The sequence below is a fragment of the Brassica napus genome, chromosome C5 (genome assembly GCF_020379485.1).
Source record: "Brassica napus cultivar Da-Ae chromosome C5, Da-Ae, whole genome shotgun sequence".
NCBI classification, from domain to species: domain Eukaryota; kingdom Viridiplantae; phylum Streptophyta; class Magnoliopsida; order Brassicales; family Brassicaceae; genus Brassica; species Brassica napus.
In genome coordinates, this window is record NC_063448.1 from 49,488,166 (window position 1) to 49,509,032 (window position 20,867).

General features: G+C 35.2%; 3 protein-coding genes across 3 annotated transcripts; 2 read left to right on the forward strand and 1 right to left on the reverse strand.

Annotated features, from left to right (window-relative positions):
* Positions 1 to 1,225: 1,225 nt before the first annotated feature.
* LOC106444086 (small polypeptide DEVIL 19) lies at positions 1,226 to 3,847 on the forward strand. The gene has a single exon (XM_048756973.1). The coding sequence runs from the start codon at positions 3,318 to 3,320 to the stop codon at positions 3,462 to 3,464; it is 147 nt and encodes a 48-aa protein (XP_048612930.1). The 5' UTR covers positions 1,226 to 3,317; the 3' UTR covers positions 3,465 to 3,847.
* A 45-nt stretch (positions 3,848 to 3,892) lies between these two features.
* On the reverse strand, positions 3,893 to 6,109 carry LOC106442268 (triacylglycerol lipase OBL1-like). The gene is made up of 5 exons (XM_013883971.3): positions 5,603 to 6,109; positions 5,275 to 5,534; positions 5,161 to 5,194; positions 4,418 to 5,079; positions 3,893 to 4,330 (listed from the first exon to the last, which is right to left on the reverse strand). Exons 1-5 carry the CDS (start codon positions 5,958 to 5,960, stop codon positions 4,073 to 4,075), a joined length of 1,572 nt encoding a protein of 523 aa, XP_013739425.2. The 5' UTR covers positions 5,961 to 6,109; the 3' UTR covers positions 3,893 to 4,072.
* A 4,863-nt stretch (positions 6,110 to 10,972) lies between these two features.
* Positions 10,973 to 15,715, forward strand: LOC106439509 (protein STRUBBELIG-RECEPTOR FAMILY 7). Its single transcript, XM_013880962.3, has 16 exons — positions 10,973 to 11,290; positions 11,574 to 11,706; positions 11,813 to 11,884; positions 11,987 to 12,052; positions 12,142 to 12,213; positions 12,302 to 12,370; positions 12,452 to 12,523; positions 12,610 to 12,675; positions 12,758 to 12,820; positions 12,893 to 13,221; positions 13,463 to 13,752; positions 13,828 to 14,099; positions 14,184 to 14,316; positions 14,757 to 14,890; positions 14,968 to 15,124; positions 15,213 to 15,715. Exons 1-16 carry the CDS (start codon positions 11,182 to 11,184, stop codon positions 15,342 to 15,344), a joined length of 2,169 nt encoding a protein of 722 aa, XP_013736416.1. The 5' UTR covers positions 10,973 to 11,181; the 3' UTR covers positions 15,345 to 15,715.
* Positions 15,716 to 20,867: the final 5,152 nt, after the last annotated feature.

Genomic DNA, 20,867 nt, shown 5'->3' on the forward strand with positions numbered 1-20,867 from the left:
GGTTTTCGAATAAAAATTTAGATAATTCAGATTAATTTAAAATTGGTATGGTTTAGCAAAATTATTCTGGTAATTCAGTTTTCAGGTATTTCAGATTTTTAATAGTCTTTTGGATTATTTTATTATTTTAAAACAAAATATAGTTGATATTTATAAGTCTATAAATTTTATTTTAGAAATTTGGGTTCCAGTTAGGTTCTGGTTCCTTGGTTCTAGAAATATAGGATCGCTTCGATTATTGGTAGGATCCAAACCCGAACTGAACTTTTTTTTGGTTCGGTTCTGTTCTTCGGTTTCGGATAAATGTGCACATACCTATTCATTAACATATGTTCGCTTCATTGGTTTTGTATTTGATTTCCGCTATGAACCAATTATTCTCTAATCAATGACGTTTAACATATTTATATAAATTCTACGTAATATCCAGTGAAAAACCTAAATATCAAATTCATATAAAAATTAAAATTATAATTAATCCGTCGACTTTAAAACATAACTAATATTAGAAAACCGGCGCGTAGCGCCGGAAAACCCCTAGTAACATATATATACTGAAGTCTTCATATCTTAACATGTATGGTTTGATGGGGATTTGAATGTGATACAGATCTGTTGTTATCCCGAAATTGATACACGAAGTAACGAAGAATTGATTAGAAAAATGAGGAAGAAATCAAGAGGGGTGATTTTGTTATACCAGCTGTAAAACTGCAAGGAATGATAGGGATGATTTTGTTTTGAGTAAATATAGTTATATGACAATGGTTAAAGATTATGTTTATAAACACAAGCTGATATATGGGTTGACCGACCACAATGTAGTTCATATTTGTATTTGTGATTTATACTTAAAGTAGCTAAGTACTTAAGAGCATGATTATCGGGATTGCTTAGGTAGGTTGCTTAAATTAATTTTGATTAAAAAAAAGAAAATCACCTTTTAATCCAAGAACCGACGTTTAATTAAGAACAATATAAGAGATCATTATCCAGGATTTCTTAGTGCGGGGTTCTTAGGGAAATATAAGAAACTGTTTCTTAATTTTCAACTAAAAAGTTAACAAACTGTTTTTTAAAATAGTACTTAAGAACTGAGCCTTCACATAGAGGTAGAGGGAGAAGATGAGTTCAGGGAAGTGTATGCTTGCCCCTTCTGCTCAGACTATTTTGATATCGTTTCTCTCTGCTGCCACATAGACGAAGATCATCCCATGGACACTCTCAATGGGGTAAACATCTTTTCAGTATTATTCTGCAATATCAAAAATCTAATAAATGTCTCATCACATGGTTCTTAGTAGATTAGGCAAACAACTAGAGAAAATCAAATTGTAATTAAATCCATCCTGTCCGAAAATCATTGACATAGAGAACCAAGAATGGAGAAAAGTTTCTGTCTTTGAGGCATTTGAGTCTCATGGTGGGGCTTTATTTGATCAAGCGTGTGTGTGCTAGTTTGTGTAAGAGTTTTGGTTTTTGGTTTAGGTATGATCAACTTTGTCAAAAGTTGGAATCTTTGATTCTTGATTTACCACAAGACATACAAAAAACTTGTTTTTGGTGAAACATTGTTTATTACATATCTCCAACTTTTATTACATATCTCCATGTTCCTTCTGATCCCATTTATGTTTGTCGTGTAACCACAAGAATGGAACACACTTTTAGTAGTCCTATCTTTTTTTCAAGTCTCTGTTTTTTTTTTTTTTTTGTAGTTGTACCATCTCTGATTGTTTGCTTTTTGTTTATGATGGAAATGCAGATAACTTCTTGGAGTTTGAGGAGGTGGTCTTCTTATTCCCTGGAGGATGGCCGGAGTCTCGAGAGATTGCCGGATTCTAACAAGTGAATACTCTTCTTCTCTTCTCCTCTCTTGCCGTATGTTTTGTGTATTGAATGGTCTCCTTTAAAGAACATAATATTGGTAAAAGTCTAAATCTTTTGTTATCAATTGAATACTAGTTTTACATTAATATGAAGAATAATGAAACTACTTTTAGATACCAAATTTGGAAATGGAGTTTTTACTTATACCCAATTAAGAACCTTGCAATAGACCACTTAAATGTTTGGGGTTTTTAACCTTGTCTCTTAATTCACTTTTTGTGCTTAAAAACATTAAAAAAGTAATAAGAACCTCTAATATGAGTATTTGCAATAATCATGCTCTTACCAAAGTTTACGAAGCCGAACAAAATTCAAATATAAATGTAAGTTTGGTAGTCTTTAACTAAACTTCAATTATACATAAGCCATGTTTCATCAAGTTTACTTCTCGTTTTCTTTATAAACTTCATAACGTTGCAACCTAATAATCGAAATTAGGTTGGAACACTCGTCCGTAGCAATACGAATACAGTCGTTGAGATTAAAATCAAAGTGATTCTTTTCATTTCAATTAGATGGTTTAACAATATAATTTCTTGATCCGGTTTGATTCGATCATTTGATATGCTCTTAGCGAACCAAACAAACCTGCTCAAGTGGAGAAGGAAAAGATAAGGTTGCCGGCTGCATGTTCCCCTAAACTCAAATCTCAATGTTTTGTAATCTTTCAACATCTTCCTCTTTCCATGCCCACCTTTCTCCCCTTTCTACTCTTTCTTAGATCTTGTTGAAGCCTATATTAAACACTGTTTTGAAGTTAAATAATTTCCTTAGGGTTAAAACAAAAAATTATTACTGAACAGCTGTGTGTTGCCGCTTTTCTTACATATAAATAAAGGTCGATAAAATAAGTTCTTTGTTGAATCTCAAGACAATTAGATTATTTATTTGTCTGAAGAAGTTCATTTTAAGAAGAGCAAATCTCGAACATTTACATACGTGTGCATGTGCATCTTGTTCCTTTCCCTATACAATACAATATCGCATTCGGAATGTTTCTATATATGTTTTGCTTCATTATGTTATTTCAATACATATATATAGAGACAAACATAAAATGTACGGATTGTTATTTCGAAACCCATAATATAATAGATTTGACAATGACAATAAAATATTTATGATGTCATGAAAGTGTAGTTCATTGGAGAATTCAAAGCGAGCCATGCAAATCTCAATGTCAATAAACCAAGAAAATCAAGACCATATTCATCTCCTCTTGATTCGCTTCCTTTTTATTTACAGCACCTCTTTCTTCTTTTTACTCTCTATATAAACTCTTCAAGTCCTGTTCTCCTTCATCACAAGTCTTTCAGTTGCTCTCCTTCTCTCTCTTTTCCATCACCCACAAGGGTTTTTTTTTCTGGTACCCAAATTCTCAACCTTAAATAACAAAAAAAGGTCTCGAAATAGAAACCCTAATTATCATGGCAGGATTCAAGAGAAAGTTCAACAAAGGTCATGCCTTCACAAGCAAATGTGTTTCCTTGGTGAAGGAACAACGGGCTCGTCTCTATATTCTCGGCCGCTGCGCCACCATGCTTTGCTGCTGGTACATCCATGGCGATGAATAGAGAGAGCTCTTTGAGTTCTCATTCAAATGAAACCCCTACATATAACTCTAGATATGTATATATATTCCGCTCCTCCCCATCTCTTCTTCTCGAAGCTCCGTTATAATGCTGAAGATCTTTGTTGGTGTTGTTGGCTTGCATGGCAGGATCCTTCTCCACGAAACTTTTGATTATCTCTCTTCTATTGGTGCAAAACCCTGCAAACTTTGTTTTTTTTTGTAACCTAAAGAATCAATCTTCTGGTTATTTTTTTTGTTATTTTGCATCAACCAAAAGAGAGACACTTTATCCGCCGACTGAGGTGGCGGAGTTATGTTTTTTGAAACATATGGAGAGAGAGACGCCATGAATACTATGAAATCTTCTGGATGTTATGGGTTTAGTTTCATTTTAAACAAAGAAGTCTCTTTTGGTTTCATCTTATATACGAGTAATAAAAACTTTATTTTGGAAATTTACTCTTTTATTGGTTCAAGCTCAAAAACTAATTAAAAACAAAAACACAACTCATCTTATTCTATTTACAAACCTACATCTTAACCGAGTCCTGGTTCAGTCAAGATTTATTCCAGGAACCAAGTTCCGGTTCAAAAAAAACAGAGCACTCTTCAAAGAGGAGACATCTGAAGGTCATAATCTGGTCCAAGCCTAACCGAGTTAACATAATCAGTCGGGCAATGATCCGAGAGGCCTGGAATCATCAGTCCTATGAGCCTAAACAAGATCCTAAACCATCCTTCTCTATAACCCGGTCCATAAATGAACCCCATCATCAAACCTCTAACCAACTCCCAAACCGCGTTTACATGAGCAAGAACCGCATAACGCATACCGTAAGGGTTCGGATCCGGTTCATCCTCTGCTCTCTGTCAAACATGCAAGAAGAACCAATCATTAGTTTAAGTCCAAACCTAAAACATGTAAAGATTGTTTTTTAGTGATGAGAACATTACTGTCTCGTTGTAGAAACTGTCGTAGTAAAGACAGACTCCGAAATGCTTGTAGAGGAACGTTGTGTCGTCGTAAGGCAATCTCGGGACAAGATCGTTGCAGTACACAACACGAAAGTATCTATCTACAGGGTGATTCAGTTTAGCTTTCATGAAACTACCAATCTCTCTGTTCCCGATCCTAGGCTGTCCGAAAGTGTAAACCCCAAGCAGCCTCCTCATCATCTCCGTCTCCTCTTTCAACACCAGCAACGTGGGAAACAGAATCGCTAACGCGCCTCCTAAGCTGTGACCAGTGACTACAAACTTGGCGTTTGCGTGCTCCGCAAGCAAACGTCTCAGAGTTTCTCTAACTGCGTAATAAGCGCTTCTCTCTACCATCTCTGGGAGATTCTTTTGGTTATTCTCTTTCTCAGAGGAGTTCAGCTCGACGAGATGGTAGTCGAAAGTAGGAGTGTAGTCTCTGGTACCTAAACCCATTGCTTCGATGAAACCCATGTGAAGCTTACCCACATTGGGGATCTCATACCAAGAATAGTCAAAGTCTGTTCCCCAGTCATCTGCATCAAACGGCTCAGTGCCTCTGAAGCTGATCAGTATCAAGTCTGCATCTTTCTCCTTATCAGTGAGTATAAACACTTGTGTAGACATCTGCTTCTGATAATCTACAAAAATAGACAAAGCACACATCCACAAAAGTGTTCATGTATAAAAGTAAACACAAGTGTTGAGAATATAATCCTCACCATTCCAACAATCCAAGAACTCAACCAGATTCATCTGCAGTCATTAAAAGATCAAAACTTTAGTAAAGTTGGAAACTTTATCCTCATGAAGTTTCTATTTTTAGACTAACTTGCCTTCCAATGGAGATTCACAACGTTTTCAACAACTTTAGCGTTCTCATACGCAAGCTTCGACGCCATCACACACAAATCCATAAGCCCACGACTCCCCGGTTCGATTCCAACTCTCCCAGAAGAACCGGAATAAACCGAATCCTCCATGCACACCAACTGTTCGACGAAACTCCAACCTTTGTAAAGATCAATCCTCCCATCAAGCTGACCAATCGTACTAACAAAATCCACAGAGCCTCTCTCTGGTACCACTATCTTCGCTGCAAACACAATCAACCCACATCAAAAAAAACCAATCTTTATTCCGTTTCTATCTCAAAGTTCGTACCTTTAATCAGCCCAAGAACCAAACCGAAGAAGCCACCGTTCGCAGACAAGAGATTGAGCACAAAGTCAACGACCAAGCCCGTGTATTCCATTGGTGTGCGGAGAAGCCCGATGATCTTACGGACGAGGATCGAGACGACGATGACCCATCGGTGATCATCGGCTTGTACATTGATCGCGGATGTGGTCCTGTCGGAGTGATCATCAGGTCGTTCGAGGAACTTGTTTTTGCTAGTTTCGTCTCCTCTCACACCGTATCGAAAAAGGTCTCTGTAGCCACCTCGGTGAGGCCGAACGATCAAGTAGTTTGACCTGGGGCCCGGATTCGAACCCGAATTGGATTCGCTGTCTTGGTGCATGTCTCTTGTTTCTTTGTATCGATCAGATGGAGGGTAGCTTGTAACTCTTTATAAAGATACTTGCATGCACATATGACATATGTATATATATCTCTGTTTGTGTTTATGATTTTTATGTGTCGCAGAGGCACAATGTTGCTTGTCTAGGCTAAAGTTTTTTTGTAGATTAATTTCGTCAATTTTTACACTTTTTTATTCTTTTGTTGTATGTTATAACTTATAACAGTCATTTATAACAAAAAAAATTATGCTAAAGAGTTGGGAAAATTAATATAAACAAAAAAAAACTAGTTTTGGAAAGTTTGATTCGTGTCCAGAACAAAAACTGCACTACTTAATGCATTTTAAGGGTCACAGAACAAAAACTGCACTACTTAATGCATTTTAAGGGTCACATCATGACCAAAAAAGAGAAGCTTATTGTTTACCTACCATTTCAACTTTCAGTTGAGTCTCTGTTAAGGTATGTATATGTTTCAGTGCGTCGTAATAACTCTCTGTTGTTACTTGCTAAGCTTTTATATACTTCGAACTTGAAATATACTTTAACAACTTTTTTTTTGAAATATATAGTTTTCTTTTTTGTTAATTAGGAGTTCAGGCATGCACCCAAGTCTTCTTCTTCTGAGTCAGAACCAACATGTGCTTAGTACCTTAAATACGGCGCGAAGCATTCTCCCACTACGAAGTATTCTTCACAACCATTTCTTTATAGTCTTGATTTAGGCCGTATCTCTGCTGCAGTTATCATCTATTAGATCCCACGCTACTTCTTTGTTACTCTAAATCGCTTGATACATATATAATTTCAAGTTTTAACGCTATTTGTTTGTGTTCTTTCCAATAAACTATACAAAGTCTCCTCATGAATCATTAATAACAGTTTGCTTTCTTCACGTTTAGTATAAAGAACACTTACTGGATAAACAATTATTTTGCGGAAATAACATGAGCAAAATATTACCTGTTGGTTACATATCATAAATCCATCTGCTTCCTTTTTGTCCATGATGTAAAATGGACAAAGGCAAGAAAATGAAATGTTCTGATAAAATGTAGACACGTGTAGGTGTTCAGAAAGTGGGCCTTGATCACAATGGCCCAACAGCTTGTACGTGGCTACGTGTATAAGTGTCCAGAAAGTGAGCCGCCCCTGTCATCAACGGGCCAACAATCAAACACATGTCGCGGAGTTCACGTGTCCTCTCTTCTCTTACCATATTTTGACAAATGTTCATTGCTCTCTTTACACCTTACCTTAAAAACAAGCTTTCTAAGCCAAGTCTTGAGTAAATACTGAATCCCGTGTGTTACATGTATCACTATGATCAAGGATTTAGGGATGATTGGGAATCTGCCTTGTTATGTTGTACTTATTATAGGACTGTATTAGTTTTTGCAAGTAGATACATGATTAATATTATCTTTGTACTCTAAAGCTGTAAAGCGGTTCTCTCTTGACTCTCGCTATAGATAAAGATAGATCATAGATTTATATTAGAAAGAACGATTTATGTCATTTAATGTGCAAGTCTTGTGACTTTTTTGGGACATATACATTTTTCTACTCTTGACATGCACGCAATACGTCGGTTCTGTATGTTATCAGTTCACAATATTAATTATTCCGAAAGAGTAAACTCTCCAACAAGCAAAGCATTTTTTTCTTGTGTGCTTCTCTTTTCTCAGACGAGTACATACTATATGTTACAGTTTCATTTAGCTATTTGATTCTAGAATCTTAGTTGTGAATTTGTGATATATTTAGCAGAATATGGTACTTTCAATTTATAAAAAATATAGCGAGCTAGTTTGGCGAAAGACATATATCTATGAATATGATATATGAATTTTTTTTTTTTTAAACTTTTTATATGTAACTAAATACTATTTTCTCTGTGAGAATTTTTGGTAGACTATTTTTTTTTTTTTAACAAGTGGCTTATTTTGATATTTCAAGAAATTAGTGTTGGAATAACTTTCAGTGCTTTATATATTTAAATTAAAAGGAAACTATATTATTCGGTCTGTACATCACACCAAAACTAGGCCTGGGCAAAATAACCGGAACCGAAGAACCGAACCGAAATACCCGAAACCGGAACCGGACCAATATCCTCAAATACCCTAACGGTTCCTATATTTTTATATCTGAAATAACCGAACCGAACCGGAACCGAACCGAGAACCGAACGGGTACCCGAATATATAAAAATATTAATTATATATACATATAACATCATTAAATATATATTTTAAATTTAAAATTCTATTAAAAGTATCTGAAAATAGTTTATGATAACTAAATTATTATAAAGTATCCAAACTACCCGAAAGTATCCGGATAGTTTTATCCGAAATATCCAAAGTAATCCAAAATATCCAAAATTTTTATGTAAATCATCTTAATTATTTGATATTTTACCTTAAATAACCGATATTTTATCCAAATTATCCGAACTACCCGAACTATCCGAACCCGAACCGGATCCAAATGAGAACCGAACTTTTTCCGGATATTTTCCGGTTCCTACATTTACTATCCGAACCGAACCGAACCGAAAATAGGTCAAGTACTAAATGGATCCTCTAGCCCCTATCCGAACTACCCGAAACCCGAAATACCCGAACCGAACCGAACCGATACCCGAAATGCCCATGCCTAACCAAAACCATATACAATACAGACTCCTGGATTCCAAAGGAATAAACGATAAAAGGCATAAAATTATGTATGAATAGTAATAACGACCAAGTTTGTGAACGTTACGAACTAAGGAATACTTTATAAGATCCAGTCTATAAAAGGCGTTTGTAGTGGGGGTGATCTATACATATTATGTTATTTTAAATTTCGTGGGTGGAAAATATCTCAACGTAAACCATAGAAGCATATATACACCATCAATTATATATTGTAAAATAGATAAATAGAAAAAAAAACGTACAAAATACACACTAACATGCACGCACCGACCGTTTTAGTATAGAAGCAAATAGTTTTCCTCCGTCCTTGCGTATGGACCTACCAAAATAACGTAGTTAGGTCGCCTAGCTTTTATAGAAATCAGAAATTAAAACGACGCGTAGTTTGTCGGCAAGCATATAAACGGCAGCTATTACGTGTGGACTAGTCAGATATCATCATGTGACATGGCTTAGTAGTTTAACGGCTTCATTGGTTTTTTCTGAAAGATGTCTTGTTAATAGCTACTAAACGTAACTCGTTTTGTGTATATTGATTCGAACTTCTTCTTTTGCTTATTTATGTCTTAAAACTTTGTATTTATCAAACTTAATAGTCCGGGTCAAGTGTCAATAGAAACGAGAATATACCTAATACCTACTCCACCATACAATCCTACGAACAAAAACGAGAACGATAATAAATAATAAACACTAGCATGATGAGAGTGTTTTTGTCACCCGACGAATATTTGTAGGTAAACGTCAAGTTTCACAGAAGCTAACCTGATTGTGTTTCGTGTTTATCTAATGTTTTTTTGACATCTGTTTTCAAAAATATATAAGTACTTGTTAAGTTTCAATGAATGGATCTTGAACATAAAACAAAAATTGGTGGAGAGATACATCATATCTTTCCTTATTTAATATATATTGTCCCTTCTTGCTGGCACACGGTTGGATATTGAAATCTATTTATCTGTAAGCATGTATAACAATTTCATATTAAATTACATGTATGATGTATCCAACGTATGCAAGAATATAAACATTATATTTACGAGAAGTTAAGTATATTTCTAGCTTTATAAATACCTAATTAGTAATTACTAATCTACTATTTAATATAGTATATTTTTTCCTTTCAGAAAATAGATAGATATCACCAATGGTTTCTGCAAATTGTATCAATACATAGTTTTCCAATTCTATTTCTCCAGAATGCTAAAATACGAACATCGTATATATTTGTCTCGTCGGTGCATTTAAAAGTTAATATCCCAAACACGTATTTCTGTTGGCCGGTCAAATACTAAGAGCAAGTTAGAAATTTTCAACGAAGACATTGCTATAGGGAATGAGAGGCAAACCACGTAGAGGGACCGATTAACACGTTATTACCAAACAATTATTTCATTTTCATTGGGATAATCTAAACTACATGATTGATTATCCTGGTGTATAACTTTTTGTTTGACATTAAGTTCAAAAGTTAACGAAATGATTGGCATAGAGTATACAAATGCTGAACGAGGATGCACCATAATTTAAGTACTTAATTAACCGCTGATGTTAAACTTAATAATTAGTGGAGTAGTAAATAATTATTCTCTTTTCGCATACACTCAAACAAGAATCTCGTGAATTTATTTAAGATGAATTTATTAAATACATTGCATACCCATAATTGCGCGTGTTTTAACTCATACTTATTCACTAATCAATCAATCACATGATATTCACTAACAGAACAGAACACACTTACCTTTTTCACAACAATTAAACTCATTACTTTGGTAAAAAATGTTAACATTTTAACACTATTTCCTTTTAAAATTCCACTTTAGATGTGAAGGGAAAGTAATCAAATCTTCAAAGCAATGATGGAAAGACCCAATCATGACCAATCTTCAAAGTAAATCTATACTGTATGAAAGCTTCGGTTTATTCACAGAAACAAAAAAAAAATGTTAGAAGCTAAAAGAATGAAAATACCGACTAGAAAAGACGACCTTTAAAAGCGCGTAGGGCTTATGAAAACTACAGGTAGTTATTATTTTATTTGTGGGAATGAGAGGACTGCATAAAACCCCAAAAAAGGACATGCGTCAGACCATAACCATGAATACACCAACCAATATCAATTGTTTTTTAATAAACCTCATTCATGAACATACTTCAAAGTAAAATTAGCATCTCTTAAGTGTTTATTTAATTAATCAATAATAAATTAAAATTAGGAATAATAAAAAAAATTGCTAAGCTAAGCGCCGAAGGCTATTTTTCAATGGCTCTTGGATTCTTACTTATAGCAAATCGTGCCCGCCAGCTTTACTCGATTAACTCGTCTTATGGCTGAAACAGTATAAAATCTAGCTAACACAAAATAATAATAATAAAATAAAATCTCAGAACACACAAAAAGTCTGAAAAATCTACATATTCCAAGTCTTTTTCCTTTTTTGGGGATTTTGCCATTTGGGTTTTCTTCTGTCTCATCTGGGTTCTCTAGAGAGAGAGGAGGAAGAGGAAGAGGATGAAGAAGAAGATGAGTGAGAATCACCATGTGGGTTTGGCTCTGTTCATACTCTGCATTGTAGGGTTGAAGCCAAGTTTCATCCTTGGAGACACAAATGCATCTGATGGTGAGTTTACTCTCTTCCTTCTCTGTTTCTCCCCTAAAAATCTCGATCTTTTCATGTTTTTCTAATCCTTTATTTGTGTAAGTTTGATCGGTGATTCTGGGTTTTTATGTTGAAGTTTTGGTTTCTTTATCCCCAAAGCTCAAAACTTTCTGTTAGTTCATAAAACCCCAATGATCTCTAACGTTGGATCTGCTTCAGAGAACCGACAGAAAAAAAAAGATTAAAGATTCAGTTTATGGTTTGGATAGTTTGCTCATGGTCTTCTGATTCTCAATATGTGCAGCTGCGGCGTTAAACAACCTGTTCAGCTCCATGAATTCACCAGGACAGCTATCACAGTGGACAGCATCAGGAGGTGATCCTTGTGGACAAAACTGGAAAGGCATCACGTGTTCTGTCTCACGAGTTATTCAAATGTAAATTATACTATTTTGTTATCATTAATCATTATTTCTAATCACTGTGTTTTTTATCTTGTATTCTATGCTTAATACATTAGTTTTTTTTTTTATCTACTTGCAGAAAGTTATCAGGACTTGGACTCTCTGGATCACTAGGATTCATGCTTGATAAATTGACTTCTGTTACTGAGTTGTAAGCATTCACTCATCCTCTGTGATACAATGCTCCAAAGTTTTTTTTTTCTTAATTGGCAATAGCTTATAATCTCAAGGATTGTTTTTGTGGAACCTGCAGGGATTTAAGCAACAATAACCTTGGAGGAGATTTGCCTTATCAGCTTCCTCCAAATCTGGAGAGATTGTATGTTTGATGATTCTCTCTATATATGTTTGACAACTTTCTTTCTGTATGTGTTTCTATGTTGATGAAGTTTCTGAATTTGGTTTTAGGAATCTTGCTAATAACCAGTTCACTGGATCTGCTCAGTATTCCATTTCTCTGATGACACCTCTCAAGTACCTGTAAGTTCTTAGTTTAAATATATTATCTATCTTCAGACATATCTTAGAGAAGTTTGGTTACTTAATGCTCCATTTTGGCTTTGCACAGCAATCTTGCTCACAACCAGCTTAAGCAATTAGCTATTGACTTCACGAAACTCACCTCTCTATCTATCTTGTAAGATCATTATTCATTATTTCAAATCACTGTTAGTTAATGAACAAATGTTTTTGACAAATTCATGTGTGTGTGTTTCAGGGACCTCTCTTCCAATACTATCACAGGTTCTCTTCCCAACACAATGACCTCTCTTACAAGTGCAAAATCAATGTAAGTAGCCTCCATGAGTGTGAAAGAACTTACGTAAGCGAACCAGTTAACACTAACGTTTATGTTTACTGAATGAACTTACACAGATATCTTCAGAACAATCAGTTCACAGGCACCATTGATGTCCTAGCCACACTTCCCCTCGAAAATTTGTGGGTTAACTTAAAACTTTATCCGGTTTACAAATTTTATCATATATAAAAACATCACTTGATGTTGTTAATGCTTCCTCAGGAACATTGCAAACAATCGTTTCACTGGTTGGATCCCTGATTCTTTGAGAGGCATTAACTTGCAGTAAGTTTTTTTCATCAGATTCTTCAACTTTCTTGAAACTTTTTTTCTTATCATAAATGATCTTGAAAACAGAAAAGATGGTAACTCATTCAACACCGGGCCTGCACCTCCACCGCCTCCTGGCACACCTCCGGTCCATAGATCACCTACTCCTAAATCCGGTAACAGAGGATCACCATCAAATGGTGATGATTCCGGCAGTAGCAGTGACTCCAAGAGCTCAGGGCTTGGAGCTGGAGGAATAGCAGGAATAGTCATTTCATTGTTGGTTGTAACAGCAGTGATAGCTTTCTTCTTGATCAAGAGAAAAAGATCAAAGCGGACATCGTCATCCACTGACATTGAAAGGAGTGATAACGTTAACCAGCCCTTCACACTCGCTTCAAATGATATTCATCAAGGTAATAACGCAGTTAAAAGAATCTGTAGTAATTATATACATTTAATCATGGTTCTAAAAATCGGTCTAGGCGGTACTAACCGAAACAATTATCTTAAAATCCGGTTTATACGACTCAAATTGGTTTAAACTGTTTTAAATTGGTTAAAATTAGTTTAAATTGATAGAAATTAGTCTAAATCTGTTAAATAAAGCAAATAGTCTTACGTGTTTTCTAACTTTTGTATTTATGTTGGTTACAGAGAACAAGTCTATGCAGACACCACCAGTAGTCGAGACGAAGAAGCTGGATACTTCATTGTCAATGAATCTACGTCCTCCACCATCTGAGAGACACAAGTCGTTTGATGAAGAGGATTCAACACCGAGGAAGCCTATTGTTGCAAAGAAACATGCAGTCGTGGTCCCTTCAAATGTGAATGTGTATACGGTTGCAGATCTTCAAATAGCTACCAATAGTTTCAGCGTCGATAATCTTCTCGGTGAAGGCACTTTTGGAAGAGTGTACAAAGCTCAGTTTGATGACGGAAAGGTATTATAAATCTTTACATGTAACAGCACAGTTTCATTAATATTCTGCTGCTGAGATAATGTGTTGGTGTGATAGGTACTTGCTGTGAAGAAAATAGACTCGTCTGCGCTTCCCACTGACACGGCTGAAGATTTTACCGAGATTGTATCGAAAATTGCGCATTTGGATCATGAAAACGTCACAAAGCTTGATGGTTACTGTTCTGAACACGGGCAACACTTGGTGATCTATGAGTTTCATAGAAACGGCTCGTTGCATGACTTTTTACATCTTTCGGAAGAGGAAAGCAAACCTTTGATATGGAATCCTCGTGTCAAGATCGCTCTTGGCACTGCACGTGCATTGGAGTAAGTCTTCTAAACATTGCAGCCAGATCATTTGCTTATTATATGGCAAGAGAGGCTCATGGAAAGTGTTTGTTATCGTTGTAGGTACTTGCATGAAGTTTGTTCACCATCTATAGTCCATAAGAACATCAAATCAGCAAATATTTTACTTGACTCAGAGCTGAATCCGCACCTCTCAGACTGTGGTCTTGCTAGCTTCCTCCCTACTGCGAATGAGGTATGTACACCTCCAACGGTGGCTGGGCATCCAGCTTTCTGTTTCGGTTCGGTTATTTTGGTCTTTGATTTTTTTTTTTAAGTTAAATATCGGATAATTCGGATTTTTGAAGTTAAAAATGTCGAGAAATTAAGATAATTTTAAATATTTCGGGTATTTGGGTTTATAAATAGTATTTTTAGGATATTTGGTCATTTAGAAACTAAATATATTGATATTTTTTGGTATATAATTTGCATTTTAAAATTCTGTGTCCATTCGGTTTTCGGTTTTTCGGTTTCAGATATAACGATCTGTGCAGTTATTTATAAAATTCGGTTCTTTGGTTAGGTACAGTTCGGTTCTTTGGTTATTGATAAATGTGCTCAGGCCTAGGTGTCATGTTGCTTCTAGTCTCTCTCTTGTTTCTCTAATACTTATTATTTTGATGGAATGTGCAGTTACTGAACCAGAACGATGAAGGATACAGCGCACCTGAAGTTTCAATGTCAGGCCAGTACTCTTTGCAGAGTGATGTCTACAGCTTTGGAGTAGTTATGCTTGAGCTTTTGACCGGAAGAAAACCATTCGACAGGTATTATTACAATCCAATATTATCCGTCTTGAGAGTGTGAAATGTGTTCTGAAGTAGTAAGTCATTTGTGATTACAGCACAAGGTCAAGATCTGAGCAGTCATTGGTGAGATGGGCAACACCTCAGCTTCATGACATTGATGCATTGAGCAAAATGGTTGATCCAGCTCTCAAAGGGCTTTACCCCGTTAAATCTCTCTCTCGATTCGCAGATGTTATCGCACTTTGCGTTCAGGTAACGTAGATAGATACATATAAATGTGTGTCTATGCACATGGAAAGAATGAGATCTGAATGTTGTTTTTGTAATTTTTTTGTAACAGCCGGAGCCAGAGTTCAGACCACCGATGTCTGAAGTGGTGCAGGCGTTGGTTGTGTTGGTGCAGAGAGCTAACATGAGCAAGAGAACTGTTGGAGTTGGATCTGGTAGCTCTGGAGCCAATGATTACATGTAAATTCTTTACCTGAGAGACTAAAAACAACAAACAAAAGCTTTACTCTTTTATTGCGCTGGTCTGCTTGGATTCCGAGTCTGACGAGTACAAGTTACAGAGACAACAAAATATCAACAAAACCCAAAGTTTTCTTCTTTTTCTTTTTCATAAAACTGAGAGAATAACAATAACAACAACCTTTACCCATTGTACAATCTCATGTTTCTTTGTAATATCTTCCCAAGCTGTAGCACCTTTTTTAGATTCCGACAACATGAACAAAACCATGTCCTTTTGTGAGTTCCGAGCTAATACGGTCTTTTTCCGTTTGTATTGCTATTATTATTATTATTTTTGAATAATTTTCGTCTTAATAAAGAAATATTATAGTACTGTCGTCTTTTATTAACCGGATCGGCTTTTGTTCAAAAAAAAATAAAAATAAAAATTAACCGGAACGGCTGATACTAACCGGAACCGTTTCGTAATTTGAACCGGAATATAAGTGGCACGTGGTTCTATTAGACTTTTTCAGAGAAAGTACACACGAGACACCACGTGGACTTTTTAATGACACGTGACAAGCTGTCAACTATAGTAAGGCACAACTCACGTTATGAACCAAAGTGCAAAAACCAAAAACCATAGTATAAGGTCAAGCTTAGGAAACAATAGGGTCGAACTAGAAAAATGATGATCGGAAAGTGGTTGGGATCTGTCAGAACCACCGGGAAGTGTGAAGGTATGTACTACGGCGTGAGGACGATGGTTGGAAAAGCCTCAAACCGATCGGGTGTTCATGGTTCCAGGCCTCCTGACGCTAAATCACTTGACAATGTAATTACACATATTACTAATTAACTGAGATTACAAGATTTCAACCTTTTCTTTGTTATTAATTTTTTTTTTTTGTCAATTATGAATTTTTTTTCTTGTAATGCATAGAAGGAAGAGATTAGAGAGAGGATTAATAAAGGGAAAGAAGACAACGAACAGAGAAGAAGAAAGACAGAGAAACAAGTTGAAGGCTCGCAAAGAGAATCCACCGGAGACGATGATGCATCCTCCTCCGCGCGGTGATCACTGATGCTTCATGGTCTTCTTCTTCTTTTTTATTTTATATAACTATTAGCTCAAAATGTACGAAAAGAGAACATAAACCCCCTATAAATTACAGTATCATATGATAATAGTTACTGAAATCAATATTCCAAGGTCATGTTTTTTCCAAGAAAAGCAAGTTTGAAGGTTAGTTTTAAATTTCGATTAGGATCAAAATGTGAGTTGCTAACAAGCAAAAATAATAATAATAAAAATAAGCTAAGTTAAAAAAAAATAATAATAATAATAATAAAACGGCTACTAGAGTTTTGAGACACTTTATATCCTCAAATTCCTTAATTCACCTTAAAACTTATAACAATTTTGCAGTCTTTGGTAATTCTCAAATCTTTTAAGAATATTCTTAAATTTAATATATATCCAAATAAATCTTACTCATTGATTCAATATTGTGTTTTAACTTTCTAATAAAGGAAAACGAGATCATTGCGGATACACTTAAAAGAGAAAAGTAATGATTCTTAAAAGATAAACAACAAAAATAATATCTATGTATTCGATTATCTAAAATATTATTATTTAAGTAATCATATATAGGCGTGAATATTAAAGAGAAACCTCTCCTTAGGAGCTTTGAGAGATTGATCAATCAAAACGTTTTCGAAGATGAACGAAGATCAAGAAATTTCCTTAAATTCATGGCGACTATGGCTACGTTTGGTTGTGTAGTGCTATTGTGTTTATGTTGTATGGAGTCTCGTAGGGTCAACAATAATCATCCGACTCAACCCCCTCGTAGGTTCCATGAGTTAATCCAAGACATCAAACCCACCATCAAGTATAAACCACGCGCTCCTCCACCCATCCCCGTGGTGACGTTCAACTCTCATAACTTCAAAAACGTGCCGAGTGCGTTGTAAACACTGCTTTCACGTGGATTGCATCGACAAGTGGCTTAAATGTAATTCCATTTGTCCTGTCTGCAGAATGAACGTTGTTGGTCGTTTGGCCCTAAATGACGGCTCGATTTTTCAATCTCTTCCGAGTATAGGCTAACTCTGTGATGGATAGTTCGGCGGAACCGGAAACTCGAGATGGCCAATAACCGTATCTTACTTAAACCACTTTGTTTGCAGTGTATATAAATGGCACATTCAAGAAAGTTTCCCTAGTCCGGGTTTTTTTTATGCGTCTTATTTCAATTTTTCATTAGTTTAGTTGGTCAGACATTACATCAAATATTAAGAAACTGGTACAGCAATGAAACAAACTCCATTGAATGTCAGATCGCACCGCCCTCTTTGCTAAAACATCAGCACAACTATTAGAGGATCTATTAACAAACCTAAATTTCTATAGAATGAAATGAATTTCGCCAAACCTAGATAGTGTTTACATAGTTCTGCAGTCGTAGAAACCCTGCAAAGGTAAATGTCCGTATTTTTTAATGGAGATTTACCAAATATGACTCAAAATTTGATTTTGATTGCAAAAGTAACCCCAAACTTGAATCAAAGGCAAAAATAACTTAAAAGTTTTGTAAAATTACAGCCAGCTCTTTGTGACCAAACAAAAAACTGAATTCGTTTTTACGAATATAGTACCGCTAAGTCTTTTGTGTCTTCTAGACGACGTCTACGGAAGTCGTCTGGTATAGTTGATCTTAAAAATAATTTATAAATTTTGTAAAAAAAATATTTTGATAAGCGAAAAATTAAAATCATGTAATTATAAACAGTTTTAAATGATATAAATTAGAGAAATTACCTACACTAACTCACATTCATCTTAAAATTACTACAATAACTCATATTAAATTTAAATTACTAGACTAAAATGAGAGATAAGCAAAAGTACTAAAAACCCATTACTAATTTGATTAACTACAAAATTGCCACATAAATAAATAAAAAAATTAGAAAATATATGTTAAACTTCCCACAAAAAAAATCGACAAAAAAAAAGAAATAGAAACAAACTTTTTGTCGGGTCTCTTTCACGACGACATCTACTTCTCCGTCGTCTAAGTCCTTTGTCACAGCCATCGTCGTCAAGTCCTCAGTCACAGCCGCCGTCGACAACTCCTCCTTCACAGCCGCCGTCGACACCTCTTCCTTCACAGCCGCAATCGTCTTTGATTTGTGTAGGAGATGAATCCCAATTTCATCTGTAAGTGCTAAATCAATTCAATTCCCACTAGTTATTACACTTTTTTAACATATTTTTTGATTGAGATGTTTGATTTCGAAAACCCTAAATCCCAATTTCAACATTCTTTCACTTTGAAATTTCAAGACTTTTTTTTCTGTAATTAAAGTTTGGTTATGACAGTCTGTTGATCGGAGATTGTTTCTAGAGAAGAAACTAACTTGTTAAGTGCTTTATTTTTCAGGTACGGTTTCTTCTTCGGGTATGAGAAAGTATTCTCGTCGTTTGTATGAGGTTGGGAAAACCCCAGTTCAGAGTAGGAGCATGAACCATAGTTGTTATCTCTCCAACATTCAAACCGTGAGAGAAGAACTTGGGGAAGATGTTTGGTCTGAGTTGAGGGAATCAGCTATTGGAGTTATTGTGAAGCTGAAAGGGCTGCCTTATATTTGGTCTGCGAAAGTTGTTCACCATTTCCTTGCCAATCAATTGGCAATCGAGAGCAGTCATGAGATTTGGTCTTTGATAGATGATTCTATTCCATTGCGTTTCTCTTTGTATGAGTTTGGAGAGTTTACAGGTCTGAATTGTGATCCTTTCGACAAGCATGACGTTTGGGATGTTGACCATCAAGAGTTTTGGCTGGAGATGAACGTTCCGACATCAGATGGACCTACATTGCTAGAGTTGCAAGCCATATTCCCGATTTACAGAAACTGACCTCGAGAGAAGCGAGTGATGATTGGTTTGTTGTGTCTGCTATCCATTGGCATATTTGGCATTTCAAGCAACAGCAGAATTCCTTTGCATTGTGCTAAAAGGGTGATGGACACTGCAGCTTTCCAGCGATATCCATGGGGCCGTATTGGATTTAGCGGCCTTGTCGATTCCATTAAAGTACTCACATATGAAGCAAAGAAGAGTTACAGACTTCACGGCTGTGTTCATGCGCTGTTAACATAAACAAAAAGTCTGCCACTTCATAAACAAAAAGTCTGTCAACAATTTTAAATCGGCTATATAAATCTACCTTAAGAAAATAATTCGATCACAAAAAGTAAATCTACCCAGAAGAAAATAAGTTGACCACATAAATCTACCATTTAGAAATAATCTGCTACCATATTCGATAGACATATTCTTAAAAATCTGTTTTTTAATCAAATCTGACAATTAAATCTGCCATGTGAACGAATCTGACTCTTTCTAAAAAGTCTGACACCACTTTAATAGTAGTTTTTTTTCTATACAGATTTTATAAACAGACTTATTGGTCGATAGATTTATTTTTTTGAAAACAAATCGGCCGTCGATTAAATAATAAGGGCATTTGGGTAATGTTTTTTTTTTTGTTATAACTATGTGTAAGGGCAATTTCGACCAAAAAATATTTTAATAAATTTCAAAAAATATGAGTCGTTCTAGTAATAACATAACTAATTTGTGTCATTTTAGTAAACTTCCCTATAAATTAAGATATAATAAAATTAAATTGTTTTCAACATTGATGAGTGAAAGTAGTGAATCATGATATTCTTTGGTCTAGGGTTTGGCAACATATGTTTTAGTATTGTATGTATTCTTAGGGTTAGATTTTGGAAAGCTTTAATGTTTTTTCGAAAAAATAAATTTTTACCTACATGTGATTATTTCTGTGTGTAGTAAACATTTTTAAGTTTAATTTGATTTTATGAAGTGTTTAGTTAGTTAATTTAGTTTAGGAGTTATGTTTAGGGTCTAGACGTAAGTCGTCTGGCGATTAGAAGACTTCTCTAAAAGTCTTCTAACTCCCGCTAAAAATATTTTAGTTTTCCACTAAAAATATTTTAGTTTCCTGTTAAAAATACTGAAGTCTTCTGGGCGACTTACAAGTAAGTCGTCTAGTAAGTCTTCTGATCGAAAATATTTAACCTTATTGGAATTTTTGTCTCCATATATAAAGAAAAATTTACACCTTCTCTCTCCTCCTCTCAAATGGCTGCAACAGAAATGGTATGTTCCTCATTCTAAAACTCTCCAACCCCACTCAATTCTCTTTGACTTGAAAACACCAAACTTTATATGAATTTTTTATTTTTGTCTCATGTCTTTCTCACTAATCTATATTTTTGTTGCAGATTCTAATCAGATGGTTCTCATCTTCCACTTGGATATGTACTTTGTGTGTTCTATAAAAGTATGTCTAATTTTCAACTCATTTTCTCTGTTTTAAGCCATTTGAACGTTTTTTGATATGATATGCAGGTTTTTCAGATCTGAGTTTGATATACATGTTTTTTAGATCTGGATCAGGCTTTGGAAGACCTATGGAAAGTCTTCTCGGAAGTCTTCTAA

Excerpts from the sequence above, each read along its gene's own strand:
- LOC106442268 (XM_013883971.3), bottom strand. The coding sequence starts at position 5,960 with ATGCACCAAGACAGCGAATCCAATTCGGGTTCGAATCCGGGCCCCAGG. Across the intron at positions 5,535-5,602 it reads GGTTCTTGGGCTGATTAAAG|CGAAGATAGTGGTACCAGAG; the intron begins GTACGAACTTTG and ends TTGTGTTTGCAG. Across the intron at positions 5,080-5,160 it reads GTTCTTGGATTGTTGGAATG|ATTATCAGAAGCAGATGTCT; the intron begins GTGAGGATTATA and ends CTATTTTTGTAG.
- LOC106439509 (XM_013880962.3), top strand. The coding sequence starts at position 11,182 with ATGAAGAAGAAGATGAGTGAGAATCACCATGTGGGTTTGGCTCTGTTC. Across the intron at positions 11,707-11,812 it reads GTCTCACGAGTTATTCAAAT|AAAGTTATCAGGACTTGGAC; the intron begins GTAAATTATACT and ends ATCTACTTGCAG. Across the intron at positions 12,821-12,892 it reads TTGAGAGGCATTAACTTGCA|AAAAGATGGTAACTCATTCA; the intron begins GTAAGTTTTTTT and ends TCTTGAAAACAG.
- LOC106444086 (XM_048756973.1), top strand. The coding sequence starts at position 3,318 with ATGGCAGGATTCAAGAGAAAGTTCAACAAAGGTCATGCCTTCACAAGC.